This window comes from Bombina bombina, chromosome 1, assembly GCF_027579735.1.
Source record: "Bombina bombina isolate aBomBom1 chromosome 1, aBomBom1.pri, whole genome shotgun sequence".
Lineage (NCBI taxonomy): Eukaryota > Metazoa > Chordata > Amphibia > Anura > Bombinatoridae > Bombina > Bombina bombina.
The window spans coordinates 1,435,636,687-1,435,649,286 of record NC_069499.1 but is presented as its reverse complement, the minus strand read 5'-3'; the positions used below and the strand labels follow the sequence as shown (position 1 = coordinate 1,435,649,286).

At 36.2% G+C, this 12,600-nt stretch overlaps 1 protein-coding gene across 1 annotated transcript; it reads right to left on the bottom strand.

Moving 5' to 3' along the window:
- Nucleotides 1–1,111: 1,111 nt before the first annotated feature.
- Nucleotides 1,112–4,340, bottom strand: LOC128665821 (C-reactive protein-like). The gene is made up of 2 exons (XM_053720046.1): nt 4,277–4,340; nt 1,112–1,761 (listed from the first exon to the last, which is right to left on the bottom strand). Exons 1-2 carry the CDS (start codon nt 4,338–4,340, stop codon nt 1,112–1,114), a joined length of 714 nt encoding a protein of 237 aa, XP_053576021.1.
- Between the last annotated feature and the right edge of the window lie 8,260 nt (nt 4,341–12,600).

The following is a 12,600-nucleotide window of genomic DNA, read 5'->3' as shown; positions in this document are numbered from 1 at the left end:
GGGCCAATGACTGAATTGTAGAGATCCTTTTTCCCACTTCTCTCTACTAACTCTTCCTCTCCCCTTTTTCTTCTCTTTCCCCTACATCCATGTTGCTTACGGATAGTAATAATTGAGAGTATTTAACTAGTTTGTTTATTTTACCTCACTATTAATATAGACATATTGCCTGCTCTTAACCCTGTTTAACTTCTATACACGCAACTGATGTAAACAATGTGTCTTCCATACTTTGAGATTTGTATTGACCCTTTTCATTTACAATAAAAGTGAATCTTTTAAAAAAAATAAAAAAAAAGAAGTAAAAGAAAGAAAGAAAAATATTTTAAGTTTGTTAAGTTTGTAACATTCTTCTGTCACTGTATTTTGTAAATTGGTTGTTATTGAATAGATAAAAAAAAATGATAAAAAAGGTTACATTTAATCTTGCTTCTTTTTGTACCTTTTTCTTTATATTTACATAGAGAAGTTAAACATAAAGTAGAATTCCAGATGTCTGCAAAAAATAAAGGAATTTTTTTTTTTTTAAATCCTTAAATAGAACTAATGGAATGAATCATCCTATAGCAAAAGCTTGCAGAAATACAGACACACACACAACATGATGCTTTGTGCTTGTGTCTTCGATACTGATTTAGTTTGTATTCATATTTTCTTATTTAACTGTATACTTTGCACTATTTTTAACTTTGCAAATACCCATATAGATTTTTTTCCTCCACATCTCCATATGTGTGTTCTGATAGCATTCTCTCTCCATCCCTGCCTCATTGCTTGTGTCTTTAAGCTTATGCCTGGCACTATGATTTGTCTTATAACTGCAGAAAATTGATTTTAAAAATGAATACTTTAATTTTTTTATTATTATTATTTATTTATATTACACATTCATTTAACCTAAATATTACTTTTTTTTTTCAAGATTACATTTGAAATTATGTTCAGTTATAAAATTACGTATCATAACATATTAAGTTATCTAACAGTATACTGTATGTCATTTTTAATTTGTACAGATTCCGTTTTAAGATTAATTTGAATTATTATTCAAATGAATTTGATAAATCATAGAAATAGATCAGCTGAGTATATCTGATTATTTTAAATCCCTTTATGAATGACCTTGAAGACACCCAGGAATGTAATATATCGGACATACATCTTCCAGAAGAATGCTTTTCCCACAAATATTGTATTTTAAGGATTTCCAGTTAACCACATTGCCAGTTATAAGCTTACTACGAAGAAAATTATTTATGTTTTCACTGCTCAGAGCACTATCCCACATTTGTACATCAGAAATCTCTCCAACAAAGCATTGTTTATTGCTAAATTTACCCCCGTATGAATCTTGCTCTTGCCCAATCATAATTATTGGGTTTGCATTGATACTGTAGCCTTTTTGGAACACCTTTCTTGGATATGGCGTTCCATTGACCCAAAGCACCACAACACCAGTGGAGGATTCCCAACTCACGCAGATGCTTTTCCACTGCATTATATTTTCTTCTTTTAAATCAAAGTACAAATCTTGGTTACCCACACTCAATGAAAGCTTGCGTTGATTAGGGTCAATAAAGACGAGCAGATCGTTATCTTTGGATGGTGTAGCAAAAGAGAACAGTGAATATTCCCGGGCCAAAATAGTGTAGAATCTCAGACAAACAGTGAATGCATTAAAGGGACCATTCTTCTCAGGCATCAGGCGCACATAAGAATTATCTGATTCTTCGTAAAATAGGAACACTTTCCTATCCATATCTGCATGAAAAGAAGCAAATTAATGTATATACAAATTGGGTTTTAAAATTGGTATTACAAAAAAATCGTTGCAAACATAGTGAAATACGTCACCAAAGGTTTATGTGTAGCCCACATAGGATCTGTATGACGACACATCACGCAAAAACTTATTTTGTACATTACTTTGTAATGTGTGCGTCTCTTGTTCACATACTACACCTATAGTTTGATAAACAGTTAACATGGTAACATTTGCCTTTGTAAAATTCTTTGAGGAATATAACAGTACTGGTGAGAGTGTTGAAATTTAAGTCATCATGCCATAGTAATTATTAGTTTTATGCAGAAGCGAGCATTTTGGAATATTTGAGCATACTAAAGGGTTTAGTAGCAGATTTAATCCAACAATAAGTAATTATATACACAACCCTAGATAACTGACGAAAATCAAACTAGTATTATGTAATGAAAATAAAAGTCAAAATATAGTAGCTATAGTATTATTGAAAATAGTCATGGGGACAAAGGCAAAACTTGTATCATTACTTCATTCCATGAACAGTAAACACTTGTAATTGAGATTGTAATATAAAAATGATATATAGTAAAACATTGCTATATGATTTCATTATTTATGTTGTCCTATTTTCCCTTTAGCTCTTATAATTGTAAGCTTTCCAGTTCCTACTATAGTTGGTGCAGATTTCACATGCTGCGCAGCTATATTCTACACAACCATTGTTTGCTCACTGTAGTAACTCATTTACATTTGTCACTTATTGGCCTCAAGGAAAAAAAAATAAGATAAAGGACCCATAGGTTACTACATTGTGGTGCACACTTTTCACCTTGCATTTCATTTTAAGAAGTTTCTGCTATCTTTCTAGAAATAGTCTAATATATGAAATAATCTGAATTAGTCTGCCAACACAAATTTGTAATTTAGTTAAAATCATTTTTTTTTTGTTGCATAAGACATTACAAGGACATTTATAGACTATAACGGAATAATGTCAGCATATCAATACATCGACACGTGTCCATCATGTTCAATGTACACAAAAATGTATTGGTGTATATTACATTAAGTAAATCAATATGACATAAACCAAGTAACACATGTCCGTATGGAAATGACTTCATACATAGGTTGACAATCGTCCTGGCTTATTGTACAAATTTGTAATTTAAAGGAACATGAAACTCAATTTTTTGATTAATGATTGTGACAGGACAGACACTTTTTCCGTTTACTTTTATTAAAAATTGACTCATTCTCACAGTATTCTTTGATGAAGTGAATACCTAGATAGGTATTTATCTGGGAAACGAATTGGCAGTAGTTTTGCAAGGATGTGTTTGAGCACTAGATGGCAGCCCACTCCTGAGCCTACCTTCCTGCTTTAACAAATAGAAGTAAATTCAATGCTACAGTAAGTTGGAAAGTGTTTTTAAAATTATATACTCCCTCTAAATCTTGAAATATTTGAGTCCCTTTAAGATGTGTTTTTTTAATATGCTTAAAGGGATATGAAACCCAAAAAGTGTCTTTCATTATTTAGATAAAGCATACAGTTGTAAAAAAAATTCAAATTTACTTCTATTATACATTTTGCTTTATTCTCTTGGTATCCTTTCTTGAAGAAGCAGCAATACATTACTGGGAGCTAACTGAACACATCGACAAGCCAATCACAAGAGGCATATGTGTGCAAACACCAATCAGCAGCTAGCTCCCAGCTACTGAGCCTATCTAGATATACTTTTCAACACTGGATACCAAGAAAATTAAGCAAAATAGATAAAAGAAGTAAATTGGAAAGTTGTTTCAAAATCTATGCTCTATTTGAATCATGAAAGAAAAATTTGGGGTTTCATGTCCCCATGTTATTTTATTTAAAAAGTAATAAGTAGAATAAACGTAGTAAGTACAGGAAAGGTTTATGCTCTGACTTTATTCGGCAAGGAAGGAAACAGCACGGCTCCAGGAAAACCTCTAGGATCGTTCATGAACTCCGTCAGTGAGAGAAGCAATATGAAGTGAGAAAACGCTTCTCAAATATCAGCTGAGGCGATGAGGTGCACGCCACAAAGCAGGACGAATCGATCCAATAGATGCAAGGAAGAAGAGAAGAGGCAGCACACTTGGTAACTCCAATAAAACGGAACTTTATTCCAACATAGAGATTGTGAGACAAACAACCAACACGAAGGAGCAAAAAGGGGGCATGTCCTTATGCGTTTCGTGCCGTGCGGCACTTAGTAATAGGAATTATATGACTAAGTGCCGCACGGCACGAAACGCATAAGGACACGCCCCCTTTTTGCTCCTTCGTGCTGGTTGTTTGTCTCACAATCTCTATGTTTGAATAAAGTTCCGTTTTATTGGAGTTACCAAGTGTGCTGCCTCTTATCTTCTTCTCTGACTTTATTCCTCTGCAAATGTAGCGCTCTTGTCTATATCTAGAATGGTTATTTGAGTACATAGTGACTGCATAGAAAACTACAACGATTACAAGGCAATGAAAACTACCTTTCTGTGCCAGTATTTCAGTTCCTTTCACAAGAAGCAGAAGGGAGAGCAGTATTTTCTCCATAACTTTGAATAATGAATCTATGAAAATAAAAGAACATATTATCCTTAAATAGATCACGTTCATGACATCTTATTATCTATATAATCAGAAGACACAACTTTCTAAACATCAGAATATGTGTATTACACTCAAATTTAAATCACCAAGAAGTATACAATGTGCAGTCATTTATTTACTTTGGAAAATGTTGCCTTTTCATTTGTTTTAAAGGGATATATGACAAGGTGTTAAACAGGGAAGGTCTCAAAGATGTGTGTGTGTGTGTGTGTGTGTGTATATATATATATATATATATATATATATATATATATATATATATATATATTAATGTAATATGTGCAAAGGTCAGAATTAATTAAGTCAACAGCACAATACTGTTTTTTATTTATCTCATTAGTTAATATATTTAGCTTAAAGGTACAGTCAAAGTAAAAAGTAAAGAATAAACTTTTCTATGAACAGCTTTATTATTAACATTGTATAACAATTCAAAGATAGCAAGAAAACAAAGCAAATTTGAAAATAGAAGTAAATTGCAACGTTGTTTAAAATGCCATGCTCTATCTGAATCCAGAAAGTTTAATTTTGACTTTACTGTCCCTTTAACCCCTTAATGACCAGTGCCTTACCCTGTACGACGCTGCTGCCCTGGGCCAATCGCTGCATGCAGGAATGCAAGCTGACAAGCCGGCCCATTTTTGGTTCAGCACCCTGGATAGCGCTTGCTGATTAGTGGCTACATTTAGCCACCAATCAGCAAGTGCTACCCAGGTGTAGAACCAAAGATGGGCTGGCTCATAAGCTTACATTCCTGTTTTTTTATATAAAGATACCAAGAGAAAGAAGAAAAATTGATAATAGGAGCAAATTAGAAAGTTGCTTAAAATTGCACGATCTATCTGAATCAGGAAAGAAAACATTTGGGTTCAGTATCCCTTTAAGCATGTCCTTTATTTCCTTATTAAACCATTTCCATTTAGACTTGCCCAGGGTCCGCCTGAGGTGAAATAAACAAATCCACCCTTCCCTCTTGCACCAGTATCTTTACTTTGCACAAGATAGGAGGCGGAGCTAACCGTTAAAGAGAGTGGATGCACCGCAGCAGAGCTCCACTCTAGTGATTGGTAAGTGGGCTTATGGGGCAGAATCAGATATTTTACTAACCTAATGATGAAACAATGAAACTGGGACATTAGCCTTTCCCAAAAATGATTCTTGGGACACCGGACCAGCAGACTGAAAATTGGGACATTCCTGGTAAAACCAGGACATGTAGTCACCCTGAATACTAACAACTTAAAGGGATACTTAACCCATATTTTTTCTTTCTTTCAAGTTGCTTAAAATTGCACACTCCATTCGAATCATACAAAAATTGCATTTTGTATCCCTTTAATGTCAGGCACGGTGTCTCATTTTTGTTATTTTCTCTGAACCAACAGCAATGCTTCAACAGATCTTTTGTTTTGCAAAGTCAGGTAAGTGTAAAAACACTGCTAGAATGTAGCATTTCTGTTTCAAGAATTATAAGCACACTAAGAGAAAGGGCAGGCTTAGGAACTTTAAAATATATATATATGATTAGAATAAGAGGACACTAGCTATACTCTTCACACAGACTGTTTAAAGGGACATGAAATACGTTTTCTCTTTCCTTTGTGATTAGAAAAGAGCATACAATTTCAAACAACTTTCCAGCAATGCATTACTGGGAACTAACTGAACTCATCAGGTGAGCCAATGACAAAAGTATATTGCAGCTCCTGAGCTTACCTAGGTATGCTTTACAACAAAGGATATCAAGAGAACAACGCAAATTAGATCATATAAATTAATTGGAAAGTTGTTTAAAATGTTATGCTTTTTCTGAATCATGAAAGAAAAACTGTGGGCTTCATGTTGATAGCTTGATATTTGAAAGTAGGAACAGTACTGGCTATTTAGAATACCAGTCTGACACTTTTATGTCTCTGTAACCCATTTTTTTAAGATAAAGATAAGTATCGTAGCCTACAATAAATATGGAAGCCACTTTCAAATGAGGGGAACTTTTTGGTAGCAGGTGATTGCCTTATACTTTACAATCATCTGTGTACAAGGTGACTTTTTCAGTGTTTTGAGCTATGAAAGGGGCCCTAGCAGTAAGTAACCTCTATTTTGAAAAGCGGCCATAATAGTAATAACAGTGGCGGCTTGTGGGTTATTCAAATGGGGGTTCACAATACATGAACTGGGCTTAAATACCACCTAGCAAGTTTTTTATAATTAATGCATGATATAAATGGAGCTTGTGTAACAAATAAAAGCAAAGGATTTATTTTGTTCTTAGATCTTTCTATTTTAGTTGATGCTATTTAAATGGTTGGAGCAGTGCAGGAGATGGGTGACCATAAAGGTATGATGGAAGAGGGGAGCTCAGTGTAGCAGAGGAAACATCCTAGTTTCAGGCTGCTTGTTAAAACTGTTGTTGAGTAAATTTTATTTTTAACTTTTATTTTTGCAGCTACACCACTCACTTGTTTTGGGAGTTTGGGAATTTCTTGATGCTTGCATAGTTGCCAACATTTGAAAATAAATATTCCAGGGACACTTTGCAGCTATCAATTATATGCATGAACATTTTTACCACACCCCCTGCCCTAAAGTTCCGCCCACTTTGCCAAACCCACATAATTAGCATAATTTAGCTAATTTACGGCTAGATTTAGAGTTTGGCGGTAGCCGTCAAAACCAGCGTTAGAGGCTCCTAACGCTGGTTTTGGGCTACCGCTGGTATTTAGAGTCTGTCAGGAAAGGGTCTAACGCTCACTTTCCAGCCGCGACTTTTCCATACCGCAGATCCCCCTACGTCATTTGCGTATCCTATCTTTTCAATGGGATCTTTCTAACGCCGGTATTTAGAGTCGTGGCTGAAGTGAGCGTTAGAATTCGAACGACAAAACTCCAGCCGCAGAAAAAAGCCAGGAGTTAAGAGCTTTCTGGGCTAACGCCGGTTCATAAAGCTCTTAACTACTGTGCTCTAAAGTACACTAACACCCATAAACTACCTATGTACCCCTAAACCGAGGTCCCCCCACATCGCTGCCACTCTATTAAAAAATTTTAACCCCTAATCTGCCGACCGCACACCGCCGACACCTACCTTACCCCTATGAACCCCTAATCTGCTGCCCCTTACACCGCCGACCCCTATATTATATTTATTAACCCCTAATCTGCCGCCCCCAACGTCGCCAACACCTACCTACAATTATTAACCCCTAATCTCTACCGACCGGACCTAACCGCCACTATAATAAATGTATTAACCCCTAATCAGCCTCACTCCCGCCTCAATAAGCCTATAATAAATAGTATTAACCCCTAATCTGCCCTCCCTAACATCGCTGACACCTAACATCAAGTATTAACCCCTAATCTGCCGACCGGACCTCACCGCTACTATAATAAATGTATTAACCCCTAAAGCTAAGTCTAACCTTAACCATAACAGCCCCCTAAGTTAAATATAATTTTTATCTAACAAAATAAATTAACTCTTATTAAATAAATTATTCCTATTTAAAGCTAAATACTTACCTGTAAAATAAATCCTAATATAGCTACAATATAAATTATAATTATATTGTAGCTATTTTAGGATTAATATTTATTTTACAGGCAACTTTGTATTTATTTTAGCCAGGTACAATAGCTATTAAATAGTTAATAACTATTTAATAGCTACCTAGTTAAAATAATTACAAAATTACCTGTAAAATAAATCCTAACCTAAGTTACAATTAAACCTAACACTACACTATCAATAAATTAATTAAATAAAATACCTACAATTATCTACAATTAAATCTAACACTACACTATCAATAAATTAATTAAATACAATACCTACAAATAAATACAATTAAATAAACTAACTAAAGTACAAAAAAATAAAAAAGAACTAAGTTACAAAAAATAAAAAAATATTTACAAACATTTGAAAAATATTACAACAATTTTAAACTAATTACACCTACTCTAAGCCCCCTAATAAAATAACAAAGCCCCCCAAAATAAAAAAATGCCCTACCCTATTCTAAAATTAAAATAGAAAAGCTCTTTTACCTTACCAGCCCTTAAAAAGGCACTTTGCGGGGCATGCCCCAAAGAATTCAGCTCTTTTGCCTGTAAAAAAAAACCATACAATACCCCCCCAACATTACAACCCACCACCCACATACCCCTAATCTAACCCAAACCCCCCTTAAATAAACCTAACACTAAGCCCCTGAAGATCTCCCTACCTTGTCTTCACCACACCGGGTTCACCGATTCGTCCTGGCTCCGACGTCTTCATCCAAGACCAAGCAGGGGGCTGAAGAGGTCCATGATCTGGCTGAAGTCTTCATCCAAGCGTGAGCTGAAGAGGTCCATGATCCGGCTGAAGTCTTCATCCAAGCAGGAGCTGAAAAGGTCTATGATCCGGCTGAAGTCTTCATCCAAGCGGCATCTTCAATCTTCTTTCTTCCGGAGCAATCTTCTTCCAGCTGACGCGGATCCATCCTCTTCTACCGACGCCTACTCGCCGAATGACGGTTCCTTTAAATGACGTCATCCAAGATGGCGTCCCTCGAATTCCGATTGGCTGATAGGATTCTATCAGCCAATCGGAATTAAGGTAGGAAAAATCTGATTGGCTGATGGAATCAGCCAATCAGATTCAAGTTCAATCCGATTGGCTGATCCAATCAGCCAATCAGATTGAGCTCTCATTCTATTGGCTGTTCCGATCTTTGTTATTTTATTAGGGGCCTTAGAGTAGGTGTAATTAGTTTAAAATTGTTGTAATATTTTTCTAATGTTTGTAAATATTTTTTTATTTTTTGTAACTTAGTTCTTTTTTATTTTTTGTACTTTAGTTAGTTTATTTCATTGTATTTATTTGTAGGTATTGTATTTAATTAATTTATTGATAGTGTAGTGTTAGGTTTAATTGTAGATAATTGTAGGTATTTTATTTATTTTATTTATTGATAGTGTAGTGTTAGGTTTAATTGTAACTTAGGTTAGGATTTATTTTACAGGTAATTTTGTAATTATTTTAACTAGGTAACTATTAAATAGTTATTAACTATTTAATAGCTATTGTACCTGGTTAAAATAAATACAAAGTTACCTGTAAAATAAATATTAATCCTAAAATAGCTACAATATAATTATAATTTATATTGTAGCTATATTAGGGTTTATTTTACAGGTAAGTATTTAGCTTTAAATAGGATTCATTTATTTAATAAGAGTTAATTTATATCGTTAGATAAAAATTATATTTAATTTAGGGGGGTGTTAGTGTTAAGGTTAGACTTAGCTTTAGGGGTTAATACATTTATTATAGTAGCGGTGAGGTCCGGTCGGCAGATTAGGGGTTAATACTTGAAGTTAGGTGTCGGTGATGTTAGGGAGGGCAGATTAGGGGTTAATACTATTTATTATAGGGTTAGTGAGGCGGATTAGGGGTTAATACATTTATTATAGTATCGGTGAGGTCCGGTCGGCAGATTAGGGGTTAATTATTGTAGGTAGCTGGCGGCGACGTTGTGGGGGGCAGATTAGGGGTTAATAAATATAATATAGGGGTCGGCGGTGTTAGGGGCAGCAGATTAGGGGTACATAGGTATAATGTAGGTTGCGGCGGTGTACGGAGCGGCAGATTAGGGGTTAATAATAATATGCAGGGGTCAGCGATAGCGGGGGCAGCAGATTAGTGGTTAATAAGTGTAAGGTTAGGGGTGTTTAGACTCGGGGTACATGTTAGGGTGTTAGGTGCAGACGTAGGAAACAATGGGGCTGCGTTAGGAGCTGAACGCTGCTTTTTTGCAGGTGTTAGTTTTTTTCAGCTCAAACAGCCCCATTGTTTCCTATGGGGGAATCGTGCACGAGCACGTTTTTGAAGCTGGCTGCGTCCGTAAGCACCGCTGGTATTTAGAGTTGCAGTGGCGGTAAATATGCTCTACGCTCCCTTTTTGGAGCCTAACGCAGCCATTCTGTGAACTCTAAATACCAGCGGTATTTAAAAGGTGCGGGCGAAAAAAAGCCAGCGTTAGATACGCGGGTTGTTACCGACAAAACTCTAAATCTAGCCGTTATTTTGGTGCAGATTATATATATATATATATAAATTAAAATATGAAACTAAAATGTATAGAAGGAGAATGTACTCTTAGTGCATCCCTCCCTAAACAACTACTACTTCTTTTAGTGTATCCTTCCATATTCAGCCACTCCTTCACTTAGTGCATCCCTCATTATAAAGCCACTACTTCCTCACTCACTTCAAAACTAGACTAGACAGTCACACTTCTCCTACAAGAGAACTTCCCTCGCTACACAGCCAGACACACCTCTCCTCATTGCATCACTCAATACAATTCCCCAGACAATTGTCTACTCAGTATAGTACTCAATACACAGCTGCTAGTCTCCTACTTGTTCTATATTCAGAACGGACACACTGTAAACATTTCAAGGATAATATTGTATGCTCATAGAATAATGTGTTGAGCAATCTTCACCCAAAACTGAGTGTGGTCATATTCAAGTGTGTCAAACATCCATAGGCACTATGGTGGGGGCCACAAACCCTCACTTATACATATGCCCCCTAATAGAGATTATTCCTTTCACTATAGTAACGTTATATTAATGCACACATACACAAACTGGTAGGTAGATTTGATATTGGCATTTATCAGTGATCCATCCACTTTTATACTCTGGAACCCCTATAAAGTTCCTGCAGATTAGCTGAGTGAGAATCACTGCCCTAGGGCATCACAGCATCTAGCTATGGGTGCTAGAGTATTAGGGCTGTAATTGATGCCCTACATAACCTTTGAGAAATGAGTAAAGAACACCTAGAAAATTGTTGTTGTTTTTTATTTATTTTTTGCAGAAATTTTCCTGGGAGGAATTCAATAGAAGACCTTTGGTTTACATGTTGGAATACTAATACATTGAGACTCAATTTTGCATAACATGAAATCCTCACAGGGAATGCAAGCTCAAACCAAGGTTATCTTTAAATTAAAGACAAGTAGTCCTGAACTATCATCGTCCTTTTATTTTCCTCCTACATTAGGCAGGATCTGTGTCAAGAGATCATCATTAGTGCTAATAGTAGTTGTACATCCTTAGCCGTAAACTAAATGAGCACTCATTCTCTCCTACAGAGCATAAACACACAAACCTGTCACCTACCCCGATATTGCAGGAATACACCCACGTTGTAGTACATTCTCTATTGAAAGAGGTACACTCACCCACGCGTTGATTACTTTATAACAGGGGTTCTCTGTCAGGGTTCACGCTAATCTTATCACTCACCCAGTCCTGCAAAGTACACTCGTGCCACATCACTCGCACAGTCCCTTTTGCACAGCAGCAACACACAGCTGTCACTGTTTACTTACTGACTGAGGAACACATAGCCTAGATAGCATTATTAATATCAGGGGCACAGCAATATAGCTTTCATTCTGTAGTTTTAGCTGAGACATAAATCACATCTCCCATTCTTTTATATTACATGTCACACTCTATCATAAAAGCTGGAGCAGCACACTCACCCTGCTTTGAATGCACTAACAGCTGGAACACTGCAGCCCGTCCTGTTTCAGTCACATGGCACACTGTGATGTGACCCGTGTACAGGAAGGAAGCCAAGTGAGACAAACTACAAAACGTTTCCAGTTACTGCTATAATTTTGTTACATAACTCACGTACATTTTTGTTAATGTGGTATTTTGAATTTAGTTACCTCTGGACGATTAAGTCTGTTCAATAGACGTAATCGTGTAGAGGTAACTAAATTCAAAATACCACAGTAACAAAAATGTATGTGAGTTATGTAATAAAGTTATAGCATTGACTGGAAACGTTTTGCAGTATTTATATAACCTAAATAGCGCGGAAATGAGCTACTTATTAGCAAATCTGCCTGGTTGCTTTGCTAGTCCCTATGATATAAACTTAGGTAAGGACCTTACTGTTAGGTTATTCTCAAGAATGGATGTGCCCACTGCCTGCCCTCTCCTCTCACTTGCTGCCTCCGACTCTGTTTTGCACCGACCAGGCTCCTCCTCCCACATGCCGTCATCACGTGGCTCTCACTCGCACGTCAAAATCTGTGCGGTTAAGAAGGTTAGGAGCTGGATTGGGGGCGGCGCTGCAGGCGCTAAGAAATAAGGTCTTAGGGCTTGAAGCCTATACTACTATCTA

Coding starts and splice junctions, on each gene's coding strand:
- LOC128665821 (XM_053720046.1), bottom strand. CDS start 4,340: ATGGAGAAAATACTGCTCTCCCTTCTGCTTCTTGTGAAAGGAACTGAA. Junction 1,762..4,276: donor TGAAATACTGGCACAGAAAG/GTAGTTTTCATT, acceptor CTTTTCATGCAG/ATATGGATAGGAAAGTGTTC.